This window comes from Osmia lignaria, chromosome 10 (genome assembly GCF_051020975.1).
Source record: "Osmia lignaria lignaria isolate PbOS001 chromosome 10, iyOsmLign1, whole genome shotgun sequence".
NCBI classification, from domain to species: domain Eukaryota; kingdom Metazoa; phylum Arthropoda; class Insecta; order Hymenoptera; family Megachilidae; genus Osmia; species Osmia lignaria.
Genome location: NC_135041.1, coordinates 5,347,926 through 5,373,331, shown reverse-complemented (window position 1 = coordinate 5,373,331; position 25,406 = coordinate 5,347,926). Strand labels below are relative to the sequence as shown.

At 36.2% G+C, this 25,406-nt stretch overlaps 4 protein-coding genes and 1 long non-coding RNA gene across 10 annotated transcripts; 3 read left to right on the top strand and 2 right to left on the bottom strand.

The window, feature by feature from the left end:
- Positions 1-123: 123 nt before the first annotated feature.
- On the top strand, positions 124-7,862 carry LOC117611874 (uncharacterized). 3 transcript variants are annotated; one of them, XM_034340290.2, is made up of 16 exons: positions 124-172; positions 463-594; positions 665-797; positions 881-994; positions 1,064-1,185; positions 1,418-1,614; positions 1,698-1,846; positions 1,919-1,984; positions 2,050-2,207; positions 2,291-3,241; positions 3,322-3,549; positions 3,649-3,701; positions 4,816-4,919; positions 6,373-6,417; positions 6,490-6,705; positions 7,007-7,862. In XM_034340290.2, the coding sequence occupies exons 2-16, from the start codon at positions 553-555 to the stop codon at positions 7,273-7,275; spliced, it is 2,847 nt and encodes a 948-aa protein (XP_034196181.2). In that variant the 5' UTR covers positions 124-172; positions 463-552; the 3' UTR covers positions 7,276-7,862. The 3 variants fall into 3 exon arrangements, with proteins under 3 accessions (XP_034196181.2, XP_034196182.2, XP_034196180.2); XM_034340291.2 differs by having other exon boundaries at positions 161-248; XM_034340289.2 differs by lacking the exon at positions 124-172 and adding an exon at positions 217-354.
- A 1,321-nt stretch (positions 7,863-9,183) lies between these two features.
- Positions 9,184-11,704, top strand: LOC117611327 (uncharacterized). Of its 2 annotated transcripts, none has more exons than XM_034339272.2 (5): positions 9,184-9,450; positions 10,072-10,361; positions 10,467-10,636; positions 10,739-11,000; positions 11,085-11,704. In XM_034339272.2, exons 1-5 carry the CDS (start codon positions 9,319-9,321, stop codon positions 11,656-11,658), a joined length of 1,428 nt encoding a protein of 475 aa, XP_034195163.2. In that variant the 5' UTR covers positions 9,184-9,318; the 3' UTR covers positions 11,659-11,704. The 2 variants fall into 2 exon arrangements, with proteins under 2 accessions (XP_034195163.2, XP_034195158.2); XM_034339267.2 differs by having other exon boundaries at positions 10,467-10,660.
- Positions 11,705-11,756: 52 nt separating this feature from the next.
- LOC117611322 (uncharacterized) lies at positions 11,757-18,075 on the bottom strand. 2 transcript variants are annotated; one of them, XM_034339263.2, is made up of 12 exons: positions 17,433-18,075; positions 16,538-16,622; positions 15,824-15,936; positions 15,697-15,754; positions 15,294-15,394; positions 14,066-14,215; positions 13,952-14,000; positions 13,722-13,867; positions 13,309-13,549; positions 13,164-13,241; positions 12,695-12,904; positions 11,757-12,607 (listed from the first exon to the last, which is right to left on the bottom strand). In XM_034339263.2, exons 1-12 carry the CDS (start codon positions 17,520-17,522, stop codon positions 12,348-12,350), a joined length of 1,581 nt encoding a protein of 526 aa, XP_034195154.2. In that variant the 5' UTR covers positions 17,523-18,075; the 3' UTR covers positions 11,757-12,347. The 2 variants fall into 2 exon arrangements, with proteins under 2 accessions (XP_034195154.2, XP_076546566.1); XM_076690451.1 differs by having other exon boundaries at positions 11,757-12,592.
- Positions 18,075-24,382, top strand: LOC117611313 (modular serine protease). Of its 2 annotated transcripts, none has more exons than XM_034339259.2 (9): positions 18,075-18,227; positions 18,906-19,197; positions 19,751-19,855; positions 20,093-20,310; positions 20,502-20,717; positions 20,850-21,011; positions 21,446-21,744; positions 22,063-22,219; positions 23,406-24,382. In XM_034339259.2, exons 1-9 carry the CDS (start codon positions 18,170-18,172, stop codon positions 23,591-23,593), a joined length of 1,695 nt encoding a protein of 564 aa, XP_034195150.2. In that variant the 5' UTR covers positions 18,075-18,169; the 3' UTR covers positions 23,594-24,382. The 2 variants fall into 2 exon arrangements, with proteins under 2 accessions (XP_034195150.2, XP_034195152.2); XM_034339261.2 differs by having other exon boundaries at positions 18,192-18,311.
- On the bottom strand, positions 22,230-24,648 carry LOC117611337 (uncharacterized). Its single transcript, XR_004583158.2, has 3 exons — positions 24,555-24,648; positions 24,302-24,463; positions 22,230-22,322 (listed from the first exon to the last, which is right to left on the bottom strand). It is a non-coding gene; the product is annotated as an uncharacterized LOC117611337 (long non-coding RNA).
- Positions 24,649-25,406: the final 758 nt, after the last annotated feature.

Below are 25,406 nucleotides of genomic sequence, written 5' to 3'. Positions count from 1 at the left end.
TGTATATAAGGACCATGTGCTTGCGTGGGTGTGTATCTCACCGATATCATTTATATGTGTTCGTAACGACATCAACGCCGTCTGGAGTTTCACCGCAAATACTAATTTTCGTTACAGCATGAAATACGAGAGTTTGGAGGGCCTGGTTACATACATACATACTGAAAGAATGGTAGTGAATGATTTGTAGTATTGGTTAATATTTTTATGAAACTACTTCGAAATTAATTCAGTAATAACTGTTTTAAGTAAATATTTATCATGAAATTATAAATTGCAGTTAGTTTTTATCAAATGATTAAGTATATATAACAATACAGTTTAATTCATTGGCGCTTAATTGGAGATTTATTGGTATTAGCTAGAACCTCGGTTTTTTACAATATACGTGATTTATATACGTAGAAACTGTAATACTATAACAGAAATGTTATATTTATTGGTTCATTTCTTTTAATATAGTGATAAGACATTTAAATGGTGTTGTCTATATGCATGTTTTGACGTTATGAGCAAAAAGATTTTTGACAAGGCTGTATATATTTCATCTCTATGGCTAAAGGAAAATTAAGAGGATCAGATTCAAACAATAAGGTAGGCTGTAAAATGATTTTCATATTAGTTTAGATTATTGTTAAACTAATACATTTTTTTAAATGTACAGCTGACAGCTTCAAATGCAACCTTTAAAAATGGGGAGACATATACATCAGAGTTTGAAATTAATGAAATACCACCTAGTGCCCGCACATTGCTTACAAAGGGTTACATACAGGATGAAATTAATTCCTATTCAGGTCTATTCTTGTTATTTAACTATGTGTTCTATGTCTAATATCTAATATATAATTCATACCTAATACTTCTCAAACATCTTTAGGTGCTACTGTTTCAACACGTGGACGTTTTATGACAGAACAAGAAAAATTACGTTGTCCTAGTGAACGTCCTTTGTATCTTTATATACAGGGACATACAAAACATAATGTGGACTGTATGTTACTTTTTTTACAATCTTTGTAAAACTTAGAAATATATTTCAGAAACATTTCTTTTTTTGCAGTGGCTATACAAAAAATTAATGAAATTATTAAAACTGAACACCAGAGCTCTTTAAATAGGCCAAGTAGATTTACTAATGCACCACCACCTCTTATGAGTTTACATTCCGGAGTTACATCCGTAGTATGTAATATTTTTATATAACGTATGCTAACTATGAGTGCGCGGGTACCTGAAAATTTGGGTACTGAGTCTCGGTTCGATTGGGGTCGGTAGGGTAATTGAGGGGTACCCCGAAAAAAATTTCCAACCCGAGCCCTGTCCGAATTTTCGGATACCTGTACACCCCTAATGCTAACCAATATATCTGCAATTTATACTTTTCTTTACCAATATATGTACATAATTTTGACAGGAAAAAATTTGTGTTGGAATAGAAAATGCCCCAGAGGGGTTTGACTTACGAGGTAGAATTATAGGTGCAGGGGCTGCAAATTTATTATATATTAGGGGTGAAACAGGTGCAAATGTAACTTTGAGAGGTAGAGGATCACAGTTTATTGATCCTGTTTTAGGCACTGAATCTCCAGAACCTCTGCATTTGTATATAGAGTAAGATCGTTTGTTCATATTTTTTTAAAATACAAATTTTCTGTTTGTACTGATAAAATATATTGTATGTTTTGATTATATAGGCATCCAAAGCCAGAAGCATTACAAAATGCAAAGCAATTAGCAGTTAATTTAATTCAAACAATGCAATCTGAATTACAGTCATACATACAGCAACAACCACCTCCGGTACAATCTCAGCAAGTTATCGAGCAATCGCAAATACAACAAAGTAAGAACTATACTTATATAAATATATTGGGATCATAATTTTTTATTCATAATCATTTTCATTTCTTTATAGCACAGTTCCAAACTATGAATATAGGTACCTTGGGACAACCTAATGTTGTTACTATACAACATCAAGGTAGAATGTATAGTTAATAGCAACTAAAAATTCTTTTTCTAATCATTATAAACCATTCTTAACAGATATTATACAACATCCGCAAAGTAGCGTAGTAACATTACCAGCAACAATTCTCACTGCTACAGTAGCTGGTGCACCAGGATCTGGTATAACAGTTCCTCCACCTGGAGTACACATTCCTCCTCATTCTGGACCATTAGTACCACCACCACAAACTCAAGTAATATTTAAATTTAAAAAGTGTATTCAATAACCATAGCAATTGAAATTATTTTTGTTCTAATTCGATGTTTTATATAAAAGGAGATACAGACATTTATGCCACCTCCACCAGTTGGACAAGTACAATTAATCGGTCCTCCATCAACAGTAAGTCAAGTTCAATACCAAATTCATCCCGGACAACCACTACAGATTCAAGGAATTCAACCGGGATCACAAGCATCACCTCAGCCTGTGACTCAAATGTACGTGATGAGTCAGCCACCGCCTCAAAATCCGGCTCAACAAAATTTCATTACAAGTAGCAGTGCGCCAGTCAGTGGTGCAGTTTCTTACGTTTATACTCAACCGAATGTACAAAGGCCTTCTACGCCATCGCAAGGAATAATCGAAGCTGTAAACGTGAATTTACAACAACCACCCCCACAGGCTCCAATTAATCTAACACAACAACCGCCTCCGCCACTATTGCATCTGCATTTTCCGCCACCAAATTTTCCTCCAAATCAACCACCACCCCCAGTACCACAAACTTATCAAATACAGTATCAACAAGTGCAAGCACCTGTATCACAGTCGCAAACACAGTTTGTATTGCAACCAGGAGAGCATATTGTTCCACCACAGTTACAACAAAATCATGAACAATCTCAGGCTGTGGCACAACATATGTTACCCCCACAATTCGAGGGTCATGCGCCTCAATTTCATTTACAAGTACCACCTCCGACTACCCAAACTTTCTTAGTCCCTAATGCTCAATCACCCCAACATCCTCAACAACATCCTCTTCCTCCTGGAGGTGAAATTCAACATCAGCAGGAAGGACCAGTGGATCAAGGACCACATCCCCAACCAGTACCACCTCCGCAAATTGTACCACCACCACCATCAGCTGCTCAAATGCCAAATTCAATGAATATTCTTACTAGTATTCCGCCACCAACGCAAGCACCTCCTCCGCAAAATGCTCCATGGTTGTATCAAGCGCAACAACCGCAGCAAATGTTACAGTCGCAGGGTCAATTGCAGGTGACGTAACGGTATCTACAACGCACATTTTAATTAGGTACAATATACGTTAATAAATATGTAAAATTTGTATTTCACAGGTTCAAATGCCACCTGCAAATATACCTTTACACAATGTACCTCCACCTCAAGTGCAAGCACAGATACAGTACCATGCTCAGCATATGCAGTATCAGAATGGGCATGTCCCGCCACAATTGCATTATACAGTTCAACCACCACCTCAACAGTTTGAGCAAAAACCTGATTCACCGGAACAGAAATCTCACGGGGTAAAGAGAAGATTTTCAGATGTTGAAACTAATCCGGTTAGTTCCTCGAATTTATTGCTATTTAAATAAATTAATTTGTTCTTGTGTAAAATCTTAAAAATTTAAATGTATTCTTTCACACAAAAAAAAAAACAGGAAGCATCGCCGTATCAATGTGTTCCCCTACCTGCTCAACGTCACGGAACAGGGTAAGTGAAGTGATTAAATTTTTCTTTACTTAGTTTTATATAATTGTTATATTTATGTGTACACAGTGTAGTTTTCTTGAAATATACGAGAAGATTAAACTTTGATGCGTGAATAAAGCAGGTTTAATGGATTTTAATTACATATTTAAATATGTATTTAAAACACAATATAACCGTGCTTACTTTTTTTATATAATAATTTAAATTACTATAATATTTTATTAAATTCAAAACTGAAAAACAGTGTTATATTGGAACATAATTTTTTAATGCTTTAAACCATTTTCTATAGTACCATTAACAGTGTTGGGAGTCTCTTATCTATAAAAACTGCTTTATAAATAATTGTTTAGACATGAAGATTGAAGTTAAATGAAATTAGTTTACTTTATAGTGAGCTTGAACATATATATTGCGACATATTAAATTCTTTCCAGAAACCTGTTTTAGTTAAGATGTACCAATCTCAGTAAATAAGAAGGAAATGATTTACTTATTTCCTGATCGTAAATTTATTATGAAAAGTTAAAATCATTCATAGAGTAAGGTGTATTGATTTATTCTTATAAGCTACATATTCACAATCAAAATTATCTTTAAATAACTGTTTTACTTGCGATAAGATGTAGAATTTGTATAAACGTACATCCAAGTAATCGGGACGTTTAAAGTGGTTGATTGTGAATATACTGAATCTTTTCACAGAATATTATGTTGATAAAAGAGTTTATTTATGTATGTGACTTTCCTAAAATAAATTTCTTTTTCATATGTATCACAAATGAAATAATAGCTCTATTCTCAGTAGTGATATTTCAGTGGAAGATATACATATGTGATCCAAGCTTTTAGTGCTAGTTAATGATAATGCTACCTTACAGATTATATGTAAACCAATTGGGAATAATTATAATAATATTCTGTGTCATATAGAAATAAAATACATTTCACATTAAGTTTGGTATGATTAACTATGACCTGAAAATATCAGGTATTTTTAACATTTCAGAAGTATCCATGGCAGTGCATCAGGTGATATTTGCTTAAGTTTTGAAATGTTTATTTATAACCATAGATTGTGCGTTAATAATTTGAAACTGAATTGTTTAAGCAGAGAAGGTGATCGACAGCAACAAGTCTTACACGGTCCATCACCAACAGCTACGGGTCTACCGCATGGAGATCGAAACAAGCTGCTAATGCCACCTCCACATCCAGGTCTGTAACTAAGAGTATTCAAGTTGAAAGAGTGCTGGATACCTTTTGAAAATTAACACACATGTGATGACTATTAAATTAAATGTACAAAATTAAGTAACAACTCATATTTTCACGTTTAATTTATTTTTGCATTTTCATTTCAGATGGGTATCTAGCATTGTTTCTCAATACTCTTAGCCTGTAGTATATTACTTATTGTAAAAATACATTTTTTACTAAACAGTATAAATTTTGTCTTACTCTTAATTGCCATATATTTAGCGATCTGCTTTCACAAAATAGGTACTTGTACAAATATTTTGCAGATGGACGACAGGATTGTCTACAGCCATTTACGATATCATGATAATAGATTGCTTTCTATTTGTCTTTGTTTGTTATTATTTAGAATTAACAAAAGTTTCGCTCTATTATATTATACCATTATAATAATTAAATTAACTTAAGCATCTTAATTTAAATGCTTTTTCATATGGTTTTCATCCAAGTATATGCGTTTTCAGATCTCTATGCAACAAAGTGATTTTACATTTCAGTGATTACTTTTAACAAGTATTAACTATGATTATTATCATTCGCGTTATGTTGAAATGCATTATACATATATTTTAATATAAGTATTTTAAGTTTAACGAGCTGAATTGTTAAGGTTGTATTACTTCGGACAAAGCGGAGCATGCGAATACATGGATTACTGTATCAACATTAATAAGTATCAATTTAAAAATTATTTAATCCTGTTCTTTTTGTCTGTACACAATTTTCAGAATCAATGGTGTGGATTTTGCTGAAAAATCATCTGTACTTCATAATACTATTTATTTCATAGTAAATCCACTTTGGTGTGATCTCAAGGATGACTTTAATTGGAAACTCGGTTTTTGTAGATGCAAATAAGTGCTTAATAATAAATTTTATTTTACAGATCACGAGCTAGGTAGAAAATGTAGGCTGAATAATCTGAACGATAACTGTAACACCATAACTGATGCCATGGATTAAAATGTATTATATGTTTTCTAATGAATGTAGCTCTATAATCAGTATTTATTTTCTTGTTTTAGTTAGAAATGGTCAATGGCGTGAAATATTGTTACATCATTCTATAATATTACAGATTAAAATAAATTTTTGTTTACACAACACATTCATCTTGAGAAGAAAAGTAAAAAGCAGTAACAATTGAATAGTATGATAATATTTTAAACAATAGAAATAGTTTTTATAATTTTAAAAATTTGCAGAAACTTTTGAATTGTATACAAAGGAAAAATAATACATTTGCATTTTTATTCTTATTTTTAATAACAATCTAATACTATTTAAGTTGATCGTTTTACTACAATATTTCATCACGTTATTCGCCATATTAATTCTGTGATACATTTTAATGTAGTTGTTGCATATCTTCCAATATATTTTATTTCATTTCATTATTTCTATTATTTAGGTGAAAAACGCAACATGGATCAAAAACCTCCAGGCATGAGTTCAGGTATACTTAAAACACATTATCATACGTATAGATATTCAGTATAGATTTATTACCTGTATATTTGGATCACAGGAAATGAGCAGAATGCAATGGGAGATTCGATGAACATTCATCCAGGAGGTGGACCACCTCTACCTCCACCTCTTCCACCACAGGCACCATGGCAGAGTCACCACGTTAGAGTTCCATGGGGTAGACCACCACCGATGCCAAGAGACGGAGACCACCAAGGAATGTGTCCTACTCTACCTCCAACTAATATGCCACCACCTCAAATTAGACCCAGAGGTATACATACTGAATAATGGCAATGTAAATAATTGTTTACATGTATACATTTGTAAATATAATCTATATGATTCACTGAAAAACTTAATATTTCATTGATCTCAACATTTATGTTGTTTATAATACATGCATCAGAAAAGATTAGTAAAATTATGCGGTTGCTATCGATGAATTTTTCAATTTTAAAAGATAGTTTTCTTTTTCTATTAATTTAACAAACTTTTTTTCATACATTTAATTATTATACTTTACCTTAGGTCTGCGTGTGTAATTTAATGACAGTGTTTCCGTAATTATTCAGGACACATTGAAGGTAATCGTTCGCCGCTACAAAATGCGATATTGGAGCATCAAATGAATGTCGAGTATAATCAAATGCTACCGTATACAACAAAACCTCCCCCTTATAATTCACATCCATTGATGCAATCCATTTGCAATCCACCACCACCACCACCGCCGCATCATCAGCAACGATCGCAGCATCCTCCTCAAACAGCGCAACATTATCAGGTGCCAATTTCTCAAACATATCAGCCACCGACTTCCTGTCCGCCGTGGATGAATTAAATATATTCATGTATGATATTATGAACGGACGTCTTACACTAGTACCTTAAAGATGGCTAATGCAATCCGTCCAATGTCATGCCATGTATGGTAAAAATTCATTTATCTAAATAAAATATCACTGATTGTCTGATTAACTAAATGTACTGTTGAATTCTTATTATTAACAGTTGCTATATAAGAAAATACAAGTCATTAATGGAGAAGAAAATCAGTGATCTATTATCTAAACACTTTAATTATTCAAACTATCTTGTCTTTCGACATGTTCAGATGAATGAAGTTCTACTGTATTGTTGGTTTCAAAAGACGTAAAAAATATAAATAGATGGTATTGCATTATGTTATCTTCAACGAATTGTTCCATGCGATGGTTAATAATTAATTTAATTGTTCGTTACGAGAGTGTATCGCTACAAAAAGACGCTGTTCTGTAAAAATTGTGTATATGTTACAAATTATTTATGGCGAATGTTTGCAAAGCTTTAGATAGCGTAGGATAGTAATAAATTTATAAATACCACGCCGCATGCGTGTTTAGTGTGACGAAAATGCGTCGAGTCATGATTTATAAAAAAAAAATGAAAGGAAGAGACTATAAATCATTGTGACACGAGTGCATATATGTATATGTACAATACTGATTAGTTCCAAGAAATGCTTTTTAGTATTCACGCACACACGAGGACCTAGGAGTATACTTCTTTCGTTTGAATCTGTAATATGTAATTAGTCTCTTCTCAAACTTATCATATACTGTCTATTTATATCATGTTTCGTTATCCACATATTCTTTGTACCGTGTGTTATCTATTTGTCAACAATCTACGTACGGTGTATGCGATTTTGTATGGAAACGTGAATAAATTGTTTCTAATGATTTTACGGGATCCCATCAAAGTTGCGGAGTTCCTTCAACAAGAAAGTTCACTGCGATTTCTTTCTGTAAATTATTATAGTCGACAATGTTTTTTATTTCACGATTAAGTGAACAGAATCAGTATCCTTACGAGTCTTCATGAAACGATCCTCGATACAGTATGATACTTTTAACACTGTGTATTAAAAGGTATCAAGCTTAAGCTCTGTTGAATTTCGACTGATGTGCGGAATCTTTTACCTTAGGTTAAATCATTATTTTTATGATTTAGTTATAGGAATATATTTTTCGATGGAACATAATTTTTGAATAAATTAATTTAATCGTAATTAATATGTCCTGGTGTTTACCATCTTTTATATCACATTTAAAAGCTTTATATTTTTTTAAATATAAACATTATCAATGCTTATTTTTTTCATTCTTTTAAATATAAACATTGTCGATATTTATTTTTTCCATCCTTTTAAATACACGCTCGTTTCGCGTATATCGATTTCTGCAGGTGGATGTCGTTAAAACAACACTGTTTTTGCTAGCAATCAGCCATCGTTCTAATTAAAGTCGTTAAACGTTCGAACAGGGTAACTGCGGTGATCGAATATTGGCCCAGGCTTTTTTTTTATGCCGGACGGAATTCTGCTTAATACAAATCCGATGAAGTTGTACGCTTCTGGAATTGGCCATTTCGTTATATGAAGCGAATGGTGTGTGTTAAAGACCGTAATAGAATCGGCTACCATAAAACGATGCCTGTACGTTACGTAATTAAAAGAAGACGTTCAGATTTTGCGGGTGAAATATAAATTTTTATAGAGTACTTATCGTAACGCCGCGTCGATGAAATTGGAAATGATTCAATAAATCTCATTTGTGTAGATTGCATTGAAACGCTGAAAAATACCAAGTTGTTAAAATAGCATTTAAATAAAATAAAGAGTTAAATCACAATTATTATTATAGTCTTTTTTTTTTAATTATTCGTATCGATACGAGACTCGAATTCATTTCCTCTTGAATCAGTTGCTGAAGAATGTGACTCACTTCATCGTTCATTTCATCCTTTTGCCACAATCTTAAACAATTTTCAATTATTCAAACTTAAACAATTTTATTTATCAATGACGAATCGGATTTGGTAAAATCAAGGAAATGATCGAATCATGTCTGAGATTTGTCCTTCTTCGTCACATCAGCTGGTAGCAGCTGCAATTGCGTTTCGCCGTGCCAGACGTAAATTTCCGAAAAATTATGGTCTCTGTTGTAACCCCGAAGAAATGACCAAGTTTGACGAAGTAAGTAATGATTTCAAAAATTCAATTATTCCAATTTCACCATCGATTTCATCTCAATCCCTTAATGTACATATACAGGGTGTTCGACAACAGGTGGGAGATTTTTTAAGGGGTGATTCTAGGGATCAAAATAAGATGAAAATCAAGAATGACGAAATAGCGTTTGCGACTTTGTTTTCCAGTAATTAACGTTTAAAAGTTCGAGTAAAAAGCGCCTGAAACCTGCAATCCGCCCAGCACCGACGACTGAACGTCAGGTCAGCAGGGGTGGGAAACAGTCATAACCAAGAATCATTGAATAGTATGTACATTCTGTTCGTACATACGGCTTCCTCTTCTTGGTTATGACTGTACCGACCCCTGCTAATCTGCCGTTCAGTTGTCGGTGCCGCGCAGGTTGTAGGTTTCAGGCGCTTTTTACTCGAATTTTTAAACGTTAATTACTGGAAAACAAAGCCGCAAACGCTATTTCGGTATTCTTGATTTTCGTCTTATTTTGATGTCGACTTGTTGTCGAACACCCTGTATATAGATTTCGTTGCTTCGAAGGTACGATGTAAAAGTTAATCGAGTTTGAACGTTATTTCATCCAAGTTTTTTGTTTCTCGCAATTACAATCAGACTGAAAGCATCGCTGAGAACGAGGAGCCCAACGATCCGGAAAATTTGTCGTTTACATCGAGAAAATGTTTGAACGGCAAGTCGAACTGTGCCGAGGCAATTTGGACGGACGAATGCGGAGAGAGCGTCTCGATCAAGGAAAATTTAGTTCAGACACCAATAATCTGCAGCTGTTGTCGCAAACGCAACGAACAGTGCAGCAGCGGGGATGCGCTTGATATCGTTCCAAGCAAGGAGCACAATGGTATCGCGAGGAAAAATGAATGTTTCTTACCGGAACAATCAGAAAAGTACGGTAGAAAATTGTCGTAAATTCATCGTTCAATCAATATGTCGAAAGCCTTTACCAACGATCCACAGAAATCCTGTCAAACTTTTAATTCTTGATTCCTCAGCAATGATGGAAAAGCGATGAAAGGCTTCATAACAGAGCCTAGAAATTCTACCCGGTGCCGTACTTCATATTCCCATTCACGAAGACGAAGTCCGAAAGAAACTTCCTCGAAATTGGATTCCGTTAATCTTCTGTACGACAGAGGCCACGATGAGGCAGACAACGTGAAAGGTAGCAACTCGTCCGAGAAACGGAGTGAGTTGAAATTCTTCGCGTTCTTGAATCACGACCAAGTCTCCGCGTGAATTATCGCGATAATTTCGCTTCGTTTAGACTGCAACCGGGAAGAGTACAGCTGCAGCGGTGGGAGAAAGGATTCCAAGTCGGTGCATCGAAATTCGCGTTCCAAATTAAACGTTTGCGATTCGCGAAAAGGCAACCCATCGGACAACGTTTCTCATAACTGTGATTTTCATTGTGTCAAGCATTCGATTCCAGATTCATTGAAGTCGCATACGGATTGCTGTCGATTACAGAATCATCGTCCTTGCTGCTATTCTCAAAATCATTGTCATCATTGTTGTGAAAAGCACAGGTTCGTGGAAAATAATCCATCTGCTGCTAGACGGATTTTGAAATTTGTTAAGAAAATAATATTTATTAGATTTTCTTTCAACAGTTACTCAACAAAGGATAAGGCACGTCTCACTTCTGATACCTGTCTCTGTTCGTCAAATTTGGACAATCATACAGATTGCTGTAATCAGGACCATGTTACTTATGGATCAATTTGTAACCACGATTGTTGCATCAAACAATTGGGAAAAATGTCAGGGATGCAGGAACAGAAGGACGAAGAGCTAGACGATTGCGTGGGAACGATTCACCACAAGGATTCTTTGTGCATCTTGGTGGAGAAGTACAAAGCAAACAGGAAGTGCAAGATCAAGAAATATTCTGACGGGTCGGAAATCTGTGATGAACGGGCCAGAGACGAATGCGACAAATCGTTCACGTCAGAAACCACCTGTCAATTGGACGAAATTAATGCAAAACAACGGGAAAAATGCTTAGATAATAACGAACATCGATTTCGAGAAAATCGTACGTTAATAGGAAAAACATGTAGGCATGGTTGCGGGCAAATTTTCAGAGAAGGTGATCACAGTCACTTGAAAAATTTAAAATCTCGTTTGATAAAGACAGGAACTTGTTGTTCACCGAAAGGTACACCTTGGAGACATACATTTTAGATCCAAACAATTTTTTTACCTCGCAAGTTTTTTATTTGTTACGATTTTTGTAATTGTGTATTTTTAATTCGTGTGTTCTTTTTTATATATATAGTTCTTGGTTCCATTTCCTACATTTTTGAAATTTTAACAATCAATTTTAAATGGGTCAAAATGGCACGTTTCAGATTTTTTATTTCAAATCAAAGAATTTATTAAAATACTTTTGTTGAAATGTACGTTGACTTCTGTTGAAATTAAGAATTATTGTATACGCTCGTTTATCTAATTCTTTATCTATTTATCTTCCTGTTTTATTTTCAATTTAGAAATCAGTCTGCATTGAACGCTGGTAATTATAATGTTAAGGTGTAAGAAAATTTCTAATTTAATTGAGATCATTAAAAGTATCTTCAAAGAGGAAGTGTAAATTGAAATAGCCTCAAATTTTTCTCAATATGTTTCTCAAATTTTCATTAAAATCTTCCAGCATGCCACTTTTCCTTCTAATTTTCATTTTCGCTTCGGGGAAAGCGAAAAGAGGGCGTATAAAATTGGGTACGACGGAGGTTCAATTTCGTCGCTTAAAAAACTGTGCACTGGTGCACTTCAGCAGAGTTATTTTTTAAAGTATATTACGCTAATAAAGTTAATAAACTTATTTCGGAAGTATATTGCTTTAATAAAGTTAATAAATGAGGGCATTTATATCATTCTGCACCCGCGTCCGAGGTACCTTTGGTCTCTTGGGCAACATTTGGCTCTTCCGCCTCTTCCGCCTTTTCCGTCTGTTGCGCCACTTCCGTCTTTTCCGTCTCTTCTGGCACTTTCGTCTCTTTCTCTACTTCCGATTTTTCTGCCACTTCCTTCTCTTCCGCCATTTCTGTCTCTTTTGCTACTTCCGTCTCTTGCGCCACTTCCGTCACTTCTGCCACTTTCTCCTGATCCTCCGTTTCTTTTAATTCGTGTACTGTATAAGTTTCGTTAATAATCGATTCACACGAGATAAATTTCATTTTACAAATGTGCACCAGAAGTGATTAACTTTATTTCTTACCTTCTTCAGCTTCTTTTTCCACTTCTTTAAGTTCTGCTTCTTCTGGTTGTTCTAATCCTGGACTTGGATGCACATGTTCTGTAACTTCAGCTTCTGGTGCTTGCTCCTTCGCATCGTCTTTCTCTTCCGTCTGTTCTTCCACATAATCAGCACCTGCCTTCGCTTCTAGTTCTTTGCTTTGGGGCTCTGCTACTGCACCCTCTCCCCTCTCTGTTTCAAATTTCAATAAAAAATCCATGTGTTAAGGTCTTTTAGGCTTCCGCGGTTAGATTCTGAACAAGACTTGGCTTCCGGGATGGAACCGTGTTGGTTGACAGTTTGTTACCAACGTTTCGCAGACATTATAGTTTGCTTCACCAGGGCGAGAGACAACCTGATACTGAGATACTGATACTCCATCCCGGAAGCCAAGTCTTGTTCACAATCCATGTGTTATTAAAATTCCTTCAAACAGGAGGTGTTAAGTCACCTTCGTCCTCAAATTCTTCTTCCTCTTCGTCGTATAATTGCTCCCCTTCATACTCCTCTTCAGTAGATTGCAAATAACCTAACAAGAAGTTTATTGTTTAGTTTTTAATTTTTCCATCTGCAACGATTCAAATTGGACGATGTACTTTCTCTAGAGAAACGCGTTTTTCTTAGGTGTTGTTTGATAGTTAGCTGGACCTTGGTGCTAGCGATCATTAATTCCTCTTGAGTGCCGTACTCCGTTGGGATGTCCTGACGTGATGTAACCCTTTCGAAAACCATGTGTCGCACACTGTCGAGGATCGCCTCCACGACCAACGACTTGGACGATTCTAGCTTCTGCACGTCGTAGCAACGTCTTCTTGCGCGATATTTTTTATAGGCTCTCTTTCGAATCGAAAATAATATCGCTCGCAATAATTTTTAACGGCAAGAATATGAATAAGAAAATGATGAATTACATAATATAAAGAAAATGAAAAGAAGAAGAAACGTGTAAAAATTAAATCTAATATTGTTTTGAATTATGATAATATTTATTTCAAAAATAATGCATTACCTGAATAACACAAGCAGCCTCATTGGCCTTTTCCACCGTCAATCCGGAATCCTCGTACATCATTTCCATCCAAGCGACCGCTTGAATGGCTTCTCCAGGTTCCAGTATCCGTTCATCCTTCTTAAGAGGTTCCTGCTCAATTCCCACTGAGAATATCGAGATCACTGAATTTACCAAGATCTCTAGAACTCATAGAGAATTTATAGCAAGTCACATAATCAGGATCTTACGAGCATCGAGCCTTTGATTCCTTCGAGTGTAGTATCCTCGATAAGCGAACTGTCGATATTATACGTGATCATAATCAAATAACATCTAATTAATTTAGCCTGAAGGTAAATTACCTTCAAGTGTTCAACGGCCTTTGAAATCTCTGTTTGAGACGCACCAGCTTTTTTCAAAATGTCCAAAGTATTTGTTACTGCTCTTTGCCATTGAACCTTTCCTTGAGCCTCGTTCAGTGCCATTCTTTCGTAGTGCCCGCGAAATGCAGCCTAATTTAATTTTAGTAGTTTGCATTAATATTTACTGTAGTTATAGTGGATAGTAAATTCGTGATCAAATCAAGCTTTCCTAGGAAAAGTAGCAGAATAGGGAAAGCAGTAATGTCCAAATTTTTAATATTAAAAACGTTTATAGACAGCTGATGGTCCTCAACAGACTTATATACAGAGTGTTCGACAACAGGTGGGAGATTTTTTAAGGGGTAATTCTAGGGTTCAATATAAGACGAAAATCAAGAATGACGAAATAGCGTTTACGGCTTTGTTTTCCAGTAATTAACGTTTAAAACTTTGAGTAAAAAGCGCCTGAAACCTGCAACCTGCGCAGCACCGACAACTGAACATCAGGTCAACAGGGGTGGATACAGTCATAACCAAGAAGAGGAAGCCGAATGCTACAGTACCGAGAAACAGAATAGCACGAGGTAAGTTTCTACTATTCAATGATTCTTGGTTATGACTGTACCGACCCTTGCTGACCTGCCGTTCAATCGTTGGTGCTGGGCAGATTGCAAGTTTCAGGCGCGTTTTACTGGAAGTTTTAAATGTTAATTACTGGAAAACAAAGTCGCAAATGCTATTTTGTCATTCTTGATTTTTATCTTATTTTGATCCCTAGAATCACCCCTTAAAAAATTTCCCATCTGCTGTCGAACACCCTGATGTATGAGGCCTCTTACCTATATCTTCATTATTCCCAGGGATGCTTATGGCCCAGGAAGGGCCAGAACCCAGGAAATCCAAATTTTGTCTCAGAAAACTCGATTTTATCGTAAGTGGACATAGGGTGCTTTGGTTTTTTCTTAACAAAATTATTTAGTGCAGGAATGTTTGTATTGGAGTAAAATTTGTCCCGACGACTTCCGTAAAATGGGAAGCACGATAGCAAACAAACACACTCAACCTTTTATATGCTTCGATGGAAAATCTGCTGTTCCCTATTTCATACGTGCAATATTTGCCTGCAACTTTGTAACAATATTTTCTCTTATCTTTATCCACAGAATATATTGCCGCATTCTGTCAGGAAAAAGCCAGTACACCCTGTACCGTCGTTTCATATATTAACTTGTATCACTGTAGCAGCTCGTTCTGCATCTTCTCGGGTGGCTCCTGTGGCCTCTAGGATGCTCTGTATCGACATCAGGGATTTTTCATCGTGACTGTAATCTGTGCTTCGTAAGATATATAAAACACCACCAAGTGTTCAATTACCAATATTTCAACACGGAGAAGTAATAATTTAAAGCAATCCAAGTTACTAGTACCTTCAATATTTTACTTTTTATATTAAAAGGAAAAAAGTTCCACTAGTAACGAGAATAACTTTATGGAGTAATTTTCCTATAATCTTTATTCCCCCGCGTTTTACAACCCTACCCCTAAAACAGCGATCCGTTTGAAGGCAGCGCACTTAAATTAATCACGTTTACCGAGCATTCTCTTTTTACGATTCGTAAAAATTACCTTACCGTCGCATATTTGCACCGGGTGCATGTCAACTGCGTCCAAGTACTCGCGGAACGCTCTCTGCGGGACAACAGAAAAGTATCGTAGCAGGCATCGATAATCGTGTTAGCACGCGATAATGAAATTTACTTGAATCCGTGGAGCCGCGACAGCGATCTGCTCCAAAGTAAAACCAGCCCGGTAAAGTATACTGAGAATTGCTTCACTTCCAAGTAGAATATTGTTTACGACTTTGACCGCAACTGAAACGATAGCAAAGGTTTAATGGCAGTCATTCGGTTAAAAGTGAAAAATAAAAAATGAATAAAGTAAGATTTAGACTATAGGTATGTTCAAGAATATATGCACTAGGGATGTGTAGATATCCGAAATTTCAGGTCGGGTCGGGTAAGGATCCTGTCAGATCGGATAATGATCGGGTCTAATTTGGGGGGATCCCGAAAAATCGGCTCCCGAAATGACCAAATTTACGCGTTGGACAAATTTTCGTTGACCCACCCGAGCCCGAGCCGAATTTTTGGGTGCCCATCCCCTCCTAGTATGCAACAATTTTCCGTTTCATATAATAACACGTTTATGTTGGAGCGTCGATAAACGATAAGAGTGTCGATCATAGCAATGTGAAGCAATGTGGGTTTCATCTTATTATCAGAGCTCTACTATAAACAAACCAGAGATATTTTTTATCTTATCGTTTATCGACGCTCCGACAGAAAACATGAAAATAAAAGGAAAACTGAATGCAGTTTAAAGATGAATTATAGTGTGAACGAAACATAAAGAATGCGAGAGGGAAACTTGGTATCGATGGTGAAAAAGACAGATTTAACCAGTGAAATGTACTTTTCGTGTTTTCGCGCGTGATCAGAAGCGTGTCCACGTATTCGGAGATGAAATGGTACAGGTTGGCCGGCTGAGAGCGGAGAACCTGTTTTCAATTAAAGAAGAATCGATTAGTCAATTATGTAAATGTAGTGATTAAATCGAACGTAGGAACTTGATTTGTTAGTTTCACGTTCGGTTAAAATTCCCGCGGAAACGGTCTCATCGTTTTCCTCCAGTAGTATACGATTTAGAGTTAACTGATGGTTGACATTTAATTAACAATGCTTTTAATAAGAGGTATTAAAGTCACTCTGGAAATGTGAAGTAAGAGAAAGCAGGAGAAACTCGCAGAAAAGAGGATTTAATTCGTCGAATTCGTGAAATTTTTACTCACTGTACAGTAAAATAAAGTTTCACTTTACTGTAATAACAGGTAATAAGGCTATTATAGAATTTGATAAAAGTTCATACGGGGATCTCTGAAGCGACGACGTTGAAATATATGAAAATTGAACACGAGTTCATACGTTTATCAAAGAACAGGTATGAAATAAATAAAATTTGTATAAATGCAAAATTCAATTTGTATTTATGTTTCAATGATTTTTAACGACCATTTTACGATGAAATATAAAAAGGAGAATTTGTTAGCCTGTTGAAAAACGTTCTCACGTCAGAGAGATTTTTCAAATACCTGCGGAGTTAAATTAAAGCGACATTATTAAATCTTAACTGATCCAGATGTCAAGATATAAGCAGGAAAAGGGTGTCATTAACCTTTACTTTAGCGTGCCGCGTAGAAATCGCTCGAATCTCGGTTACACGATAAAATATATCATTTGTAACATAATATTTATGTAATGACTAAGCCGAAGTTCGAACGACCGCAAACTTCTTCGAAATGTGTGCTTACCTCGCGGGAAATATCGGTGCAAAGCTCTCGTAACCCTTCCGGCACTTTGTATATGTGTTTACCATCGTGTTTCTGAAGCGTTACGTTCATTTTCCGAATATTTATTTTCAACAGCGAAACGTGAAAATCAACCGATGTCTCTCGTCAAAAATACTAAAATCTGGCTGCGACGTTTCATGAATTGCGCGATATTTTTTCCTCTCGTCGCGTCACGCGAAATGAAATATAATTCTCTTTTGTTTTGCAAATTGTCATTCAATTCGCATTTTTAAATATTCGGCGATGTTCCATACTGTGGTACCAAATTTATGAAACCGATAATATTATATACATAGAAAATCTAAAACAATTTGATGACACAAAAGTATTATGAAAAAGCTGAACAGAAATTAAAAAAGAACAGCCAAATTACAAAAAATATCCAACACTGATTTATCCCATTTTTTACTATGATATTTGACTATTCAACCGTGTTTGTAGGCAATTCATCTGCATAATTAATAGCCCTAGGAAACCTTCGAACATCTGTTGAATATTCTGTTCTGTAGCTATGGCTCGTACTAAGTGGAAGTAACCGGTTTGTCGTTATTCAGGTAGATTTTTGTGCTCTCGGAGAGGATTCAGAAGGAATCGCAGGTAATACTGGCTGCAGGTTTCGTGATCGTTACCTCTCGGTCGGTCAGTCATTCGTCGGCCATCAACCACGATCGTTATGCTGTCACAGTGTTAGCGCAGTTATGAACACGCTCGTTGCACTTACTCTAGCCTTCTCTTTGTTGACTTTATCGGCATCGCGTGAGTAACTTGTATTATGCTCGATTTCCACGGACGGTCCGTCAACGAGTCGCGGAAAAACACCGCGCTTAATGGGTGCACCAGGTGAAAGGTTTCTTCTTAAAATGAACGTATCGCGAAATTCACTTTCGGTTCGATTTTGAAGAAACTTCGTAATATAATGTTTCTGGGATGCAACCATCTTAAGCATCTCGTCGAATCCGGTGAAAAGATTGAAAGAAGTTCGATTATTGGAAAGGTGTATGGAGTGTTTGAAGAATCGATGGTCAAGCTTTTGAAATGCCGTCTTCTCTTATCGATAAAGAAAGTTGGAAAGTGTTTCTACTTTGAGACAGAATCAGTTTTCTAAGGAGCTGTTCAGCAAGAATCGTCAAGTTTTTAGATGAAAGCATTGTTATTTCAAATAGTATTTCAATCTTCAACAATTGTTCTGAACTGTGGACCAAGAAGAAAGTTTGATAGTGTTTTTCAGATAGAATCAGTTTTCTGGAACGTAGTTTTGGTAGAATTATCAAATTCAGAGTTGGAAACATCGAAGTTCTTTTTTATAGAAATATTATACAATTTCTTTAGAATTATTTAATAGCCAATTTCCGAAGAATCGCGGCACCAATAGCACCCATTATATTAGGCAATAATAATCAATGATTCCGAGTGCAATTTTGTTCATTTTATCAGTGGCAGATCATGGTGTGAAAAGAAGTCCGAAACCACCATGGGCACGTCCGGTGAACAACAATTACAACGAACAGACGAATTACAACGAGCACAGAGGTCCACCGGGTGGTATTCCTCCAGGATTATCCGGCAGGGTTCCGCCAGGTTTGAGCGGTGATGCTCCTCCAGGAAAAAGTCAAGGAAAAGGTCAAGGGAAACCTGGAGGTAAACCTTCTTGGTCCGGAGAATTGATCGATGAAAAAGAAATCATGAATTCGAGTCAACAACTAGGGGACAATGAAGTATACTGCAAGTGAGTTGATATTTTGTTAAATAAAAATAAGGAAAAATAGTATATTGTTAACGTTCCGATGGCGGACCATGAAGAGAGTCCCAATTCTAATTGAATACTGTATTTAATACTATTTTCATTTTCTGAATTTTGCACTGTTCCTCTGAAAATTATTCTTCCAATACATGAAACTCTTTCATGTAAAAATCATATATTTAACTTTAGGTTAATATCCTTGCATATGTTTAAATATAACTCTTTGAGTAAGGAAAATTTATGTTGTCTATGTGTTCGATGTCGTATTTCATTTGCGTTCGATGTCGCTTTTAAATAATAAATAGAACGTAAAATCTTCTATTCAGAATCTCTTTGAACGAACGTAATCACGAATCATCTGTTTGAATCGTTCGAGAACCGGTGCGATTAAAAGCGTATTTAAAACTAATTTTCCAATGAAACAACGTTATTTCTGCTTCGGCAAGTACGTACGAGATGAAACGCGACGATCGAACGAACACTCTCAATAGAGCGTCTTCAAACACGTAATCAACGTCTGTTGTCGTCCCGGAAACAGGAAAAACGAGTTCCGTTGTAGAAACGGCGAATGTTTGCCGAGTACCATGAGGTGCGACAACAAATTCGATTGTCGCGATTCAAGCGACGAGCTAGACTGCGTTCGGTAAGTTAATTTACTGCAATTGATTTAAAAAAAAAAAAAAGAGGCACAGAAAACAGCTACAAAGAAAGACAAAGCTGGGTCGGAGTTGAAGTCTTTCCATGAAAAATCCCTCGAGAACTTTAAAGGAAAGAAAGATTTCATCGACGAGAGAAGCTTTGTCAGTGATGAATTCAATTATTCCCTTATTTGCGTCCGTTTAATTGCTACACCGTTCATTATCCATCCTGGACATCGCAGAGAAGCGGAAAACGAAACCGGCTGCGCCCTTCCTGAACAACCTGAAGGTGGAAGTTACGAACTAGGTGGTTGCGGTAAACCTTGCCCCAAACGTTCAGGAGATAAAGTTCCCAGGAACAGTATTCTGACTTACACCTGTAGACCGAATTACATTTTAAACGGAAGCGCCGTTTCCGTTTGCGTTAACGACGCGTGGTACAATCTGTCTTCCTGTCTCAGTAAGTTCCTTCGATGTCGCTTCAGATTTTGAATATTTTTTTATTATCAACAAAGTTATTATATCCTCCTTCGAAAAATTTTTTAAATACATTTTTCACTTGGTGTAAGATTGTAATTCTGTTTATTCATCATCGAATCTTGCACCGATTCTACTTTTTATTTATGTAAAATCTCGTCCCATTTTCATTAGGAACGTGTCCTTCATTGAACAGCAACACGGTGAATATTTTATGCACTTACCAAGGGAACGAAGTGTCTTGCAGCGATCGAATTAGACCTGGAACAGTGGCGACTTTGTCGTGCAAATCGTCCTACAAATTGCCCGTGACGAATGACCCAGGCTATCGCACAGTCACTTGTCTCGAAGACGGATTATGGGACCGTCGTCTCTTCCGTTGTCTTCCTGGTAATCATGATTCTCGTACCTTGTTCCGTCAAACTCTGTCACGTCCGTCTGAATATTCAAACCAACTAAATTTTCTGAGAAAAGCTTGAATATTCTTCTTTTAAATTAAGCCACGGTTTTTCTTTTCTCCAGAGTGTGGAACACCGGTTTCACATGGTAATACTTTGGTCGTGAATGGATTCGAAGCCAAATTAGGCATATTTCCATGGCACGTTGGTATTTATAGCAAAGATAAAGATGAATATGAGCAAATTTGCGGAGGCACTCTTATAAGCAACAATCTAATTATATCAGGTAATTTATTCTTTAGTTTATATTTTATAATAATTCCAATTTGAAAACTTATAATTTCTCAGAGATAATATTGATAGTGCAGTAGGCTCTTGATAACTTTCCGCACTCGGGGTTGTAGGGGCGGAAATTTCTGGTAAACGGAAACTTAACAAATGCTCCCACTACAAAACTAATCTATAATTCTGCGCTGGAGAGATAACTAGAGAATATTCCCAAAATAATTTAATGTTTAAAAAAATAACATCTCTAAAAAACGGTGTGCTGAGGACAATTAATATTAGCGAAAATGCATTTGGAGGGCCAGTTATCGAGCGCAAAGTTATTAAGAGTTTACTGTAACAGTGTCAATGTCTTTGCAAGTATCGAACGAAACCTATTTTCTCTCCATGCACGTTGTAACCGAACACGAAAGAAAATAAACGTTTTCTCAATAGCCGCTCATTGTTTCTACGACGAGGTGTACAATAAAGTCAACGACAAATCCCAGTACGCAATAGCAGCCGGCAAGCATTATCGTAATTGGGATGCCAATGAACAGTACGCACAAAAATCCATGGTGAAAGAGATTTTGTTACCGGAAAGGTACATCGGAGCTAGAGCAAATTTCGCCCAAGATATAGCTTTGATCAAATTGATCACTCCCTTTGAATTGACCGCACTGGTGCGACCGATTTGCATAGACTGGGACAGCGAGTACGAGCGGGTGCAGTTGCAAGTGGGTCAAAGCGGCAAGGTAAAATCGTTTAATATTAATTAAAGAAAAGAACAGACCAACTAGTTGATGCAGTTTGATTAATTTCAAACCGTCGTACTTTCTTCCTCGCTGGATTTACGTGCTTTTTATTAGTTTCCTTCTGCGGTCGCTTTCCGTCGGCTAATTAACTCAGCCTGGATTATATTTCTGTAATTAATTCGTACACCGTTACACCGCGTCACTGTTCTACTTTTCTAATTAATTCATTCCTGTAATATTCAATATTCTGCCGTCAGACTAATTCTTACTTCTTTTGTTTCTATGGATTATTTTTATGACCATCATCTTTAATTACAGTCTGTTGGTTGGGGTAAAACGATCAAAGATACATCCAGTGAGACCCTCCAAGAGGTGAACATGCCCTTCGTTCCCTACGATCAGTGCCTATCAGCAGTACCTTATGATTTTCGGGGATACATCACGTCTGATAAATTTTGTGCTGGACGCTTGAATGGTAAGTTGAAAATACGACGTTTATTTTTATATGCAATGACGTCACTAGAAGGTGCAGTGGCACCCAAAGTTTTCAAACAAATTGTAGACGACGAAGACCGAATCTAGGATATTCAAGGAAATGAAATAATTCTAAGTTAATGATATAATGAATTTTTCTGACGTGTTCGCAACGAACGGACTGAACTGACTAGTCACGGTCAGGCTTTCAAATACTATGAATTATCGTACCGGGTAATACCAATGCTAGAAACGTCATCGTTTATATTTTTGTGTTATAAAATGTTTCGCAGCATCGCGAATTTAGAAATACAATCAACATACGGGCTTTATTGTCGACGGTAACAAATACATTGCAATTAATCCCGTTCAATAGACTCAGCCTACCTGGTAAAGATTAATAACTAGAAGACCGAATAACCAACCGTTTATTATACTAATTTAGAAGTACGATCGTTCACGTTCGATAATATAATTCATAATTACAAGGAAATCTCCTAAACTGGTCGGAGTCATAGTTTGTCATGTAAGTCCGCGTTCAGACTATGCAATAAAGTTGTACAACTTTCCGTGCAACTGAGGGTCAGAACTTCTGTGTTTCTGGCCGTACCAGGTATGCCGTCTTCTTGTATCTTTACAAGAGAAAACCATTTTCTTTTTCGGACGACATACCTGGTACAGGCACGGCCAGAAACACAGAAATTCAGACCCTCAGTTGCACGGAAAGTTGTGCAACTTTATTGCATAGTCTGAACGCGGCCTAAGGCAATTGCTATTCAAGGATTCGGAATTTCCAAACAGTAAAGAGAATTTCTAAGGACAAGGTTCTAAAATTCAGGACGTTTATTTTGGAACTCGTATTGTCCGCAAACTTACGACAAGCGGTTTACAATTTTTTACGGATGCTTTCACCTTTCCTACATTTACCTAGCTGGCCTAAACGAGGGCGAGTAAACGGGATCCTTCGATTCTCCGACCAGTTAAGTGACGTTCGTATAGGTAATTGGTCTTAAGGAAGTAGATTTCGTGGTGGTGTCAACAGGTTATAAACAATATTCGGCATATAGCATCGCGAACGCGTACTAAAAAACATAAAATGTTATATAACTAAGTTTCGTTCGTCTATCACAGTACCATCTAATCGTCAGAATTTTCTTCACAATAAAGCTATTATGTTTAATTGGCAGGCTCGAGTCTCTGCGAAGGAGACAGCGGAGGCGGTTTGTGCTTCAAAATACATGAAACTTGGTACATACGAGGTGTAGTCAGCGTCAGTCCAGTGAAGGCCGATAGATGTGATTACCATTCTTACACGGTATTCACCTCGACTGACTACTTCCGAGATTGGATTCGTGCCGCTTACATCAACTCGTAAATAAAGGCTGCTTAATGGCTGTTCTTAATATTTCCATGACATTGATCAGTGATGAACAGCAATCAACGATCGGTACATATTGTAGATTAAATGAGAAAGAATGAATCGTTTTGAGTCAGCAAACGGAATACACATGAATACCTCATTAAATATATGTTTACGTAATAAATCATATAATCTGTTGGGTAACAGTTATTAATCTTGATCTCGCACAGGTTATAATACAAGAATCACACGACACGAAGGATATTTTGTTGATTCACCAAAAAATCTGGCTTGATCTACGGCGAAGCTCGGATTGAAATGCTTTGCCTTTGGTATCAGTTATATCCAATCGGGAATCTAAATTAGCAATAGCAACGGTTCGTTATTTATATCGAAACTTTGATATTTACGATGCGAAACTGCCAGAATGAAAACACTTTTTTTTAAATTCATTCGAGTGGTTCATATTTCCCGTAGGAATTTCCAAACGGTATCGAGATTATTTATGGCAATGTTCTATGACTATTGTTGATTTTGTAAAATAATGAATGATTTTAGTAGACTCTATTAGTACGTTAAATTTGAATTATAATACATTTTCGTGATGATAAGCAGAAGGAGAAAAATGTGAATTGAATACAGGAAGTGATTACAAAATCCATTAAGCCGTAAGCTAATTGCGGCAGTTTAACGCGATAACAACTAATTATTTAATCAACGCACCCGCGTAATCGTGGATGTTCAGCATCAGTGAAATACTCGAATCGAACGGTGTACAGAACGTGTTACACATTTATGGGAGTCTGTGTTTACTTTGCATAACTATTCATACGCTTATGGCTGACGCGTGTTTACACATTTGCGAATGGGCTTCCGATTGCGCAACTAAAACGATGTATTACTGTTTAATAAAAATTGATACCCAATATTTAAAAGTTTCCTGAGCAACGATATCGTGTCGTTAAAAATGAGCTACCTTTTTTTCGAATGCGCGTTCGCGTTTTCAGGCGAACGAGAAATTTCATTTAAATGAAATCCTCCTGAAATGAACTGAAATTGCAACGAACGTGTATGTACGCCGAAACAAAAGTTGTTTCGATTCAAAAAAAAAACTTCAATTCAGGAAATATTCATGTGGTTAGAAACAAGATAAAAATTTGTACGATCAAATTTTGAAACGTAAAAATTGAAAATCGTCCAAGACTATATTCATTGTTTATACGTTAAATTTCAATGCCGGATTTCGTCTGGAAATTCATTTCGACGGAATTTATAATGTCTATCTGATGGAATTTCATTATCATACTCGTATCTTTGGTTCTGCTTGAAAATCATCAATATGCAAAACGAAATAAAAATATTCCTTGGTTTGTTAGCCATTTGGTCGATGTTCGATGTTTTCGATGCTTTTGGAGTAACGACATCGAGGAATATTTGTTCGCCCGTCGAGAAAAGGTAAATTTTTTATTTAGAATCTAATTTATCGACCTGTTTTTAAGTACAGGTAAGTCTCGATTAATGTTAGTTCACATAGTGCGATATTCGCATTTAATGCGAACAAAAATTCAGTTAATGCGAGGCTTGCGAGACTTCTTTCGATCCAGACATGGATCGAAGCATGCAAGCTAACAGAGACTTGGATAAAATACTGCGGGTTTATCATCAGATATACGAAAATATGAAAAAGTAGAAGAAAATGCAATCAACACTGTTAAAATATTTTAAAAAATAATAAACATGTTTATGCTATTATAATTAAATAATATACGTATGAAAGGTACATTTCAAAATTTTTATCGTATATTTTCTTTAACTAAGAACCAATTCC

Excerpts from the sequence above, each read along its gene's own strand:
- LOC117611322 (XM_034339263.2), bottom strand. The coding sequence starts at position 17,522 with ATGAACGTAACGCTTCAGAAACACGATGGTAAACACATATACAAAGTG. Across the intron at positions 15,755-15,823 it reads TCGCGGCTCCACGGATTCAA|AGAGCGTTCCGCGAGTACTT; the intron begins GTAAATTTCATT and ends GTTGTCCCGCAG. Across the intron at positions 15,395-15,696 it reads CCCGGTGCAAATATGCGACG|ATTACAGTCACGATGAAAAA; the intron begins GTAAGGTAATTT and ends TACGAAGCACAG.
- LOC117611327 (XM_034339267.2), top strand. The coding sequence starts at position 9,319 with ATGTCTGAGATTTGTCCTTCTTCGTCACATCAGCTGGTAGCAGCTGCA. Across the intron at positions 10,362-10,466 it reads TTACCGGAACAATCAGAAAA|CAATGATGGAAAAGCGATGA; the intron begins GTACGGTAGAAA and ends TTGATTCCTCAG. Across the intron at positions 11,001-11,084 it reads CATTGTTGTGAAAAGCACAG|TTACTCAACAAAGGATAAGG; the intron begins GTTCGTGGAAAA and ends TTCTTTCAACAG.
- LOC117611313 (XM_034339259.2), top strand. The coding sequence starts at position 18,170 with ATGAACACGCTCGTTGCACTTACTCTAGCCTTCTCTTTGTTGACTTTA. Across the intron at positions 20,311-20,501 it reads CAATCTGTCTTCCTGTCTCA|GAACGTGTCCTTCATTGAAC; the intron begins GTAAGTTCCTTC and ends CATTTTCATTAG. Across the intron at positions 21,745-22,062 it reads AAGTGGGTCAAAGCGGCAAG|TCTGTTGGTTGGGGTAAAAC; the intron begins GTAAAATCGTTT and ends CTTTAATTACAG.
- LOC117611874 (XM_034340290.2), top strand. The coding sequence starts at position 553 with ATGGCTAAAGGAAAATTAAGAGGATCAGATTCAAACAATAAG. Across the intron at positions 798-880 it reads TGAAATTAATTCCTATTCAG|GTGCTACTGTTTCAACACGT; the intron begins GTCTATTCTTGT and ends AAACATCTTTAG. Across the intron at positions 3,242-3,321 it reads AGTCGCAGGGTCAATTGCAG|GTTCAAATGCCACCTGCAAA; the intron begins GTGACGTAACGG and ends TGTATTTCACAG.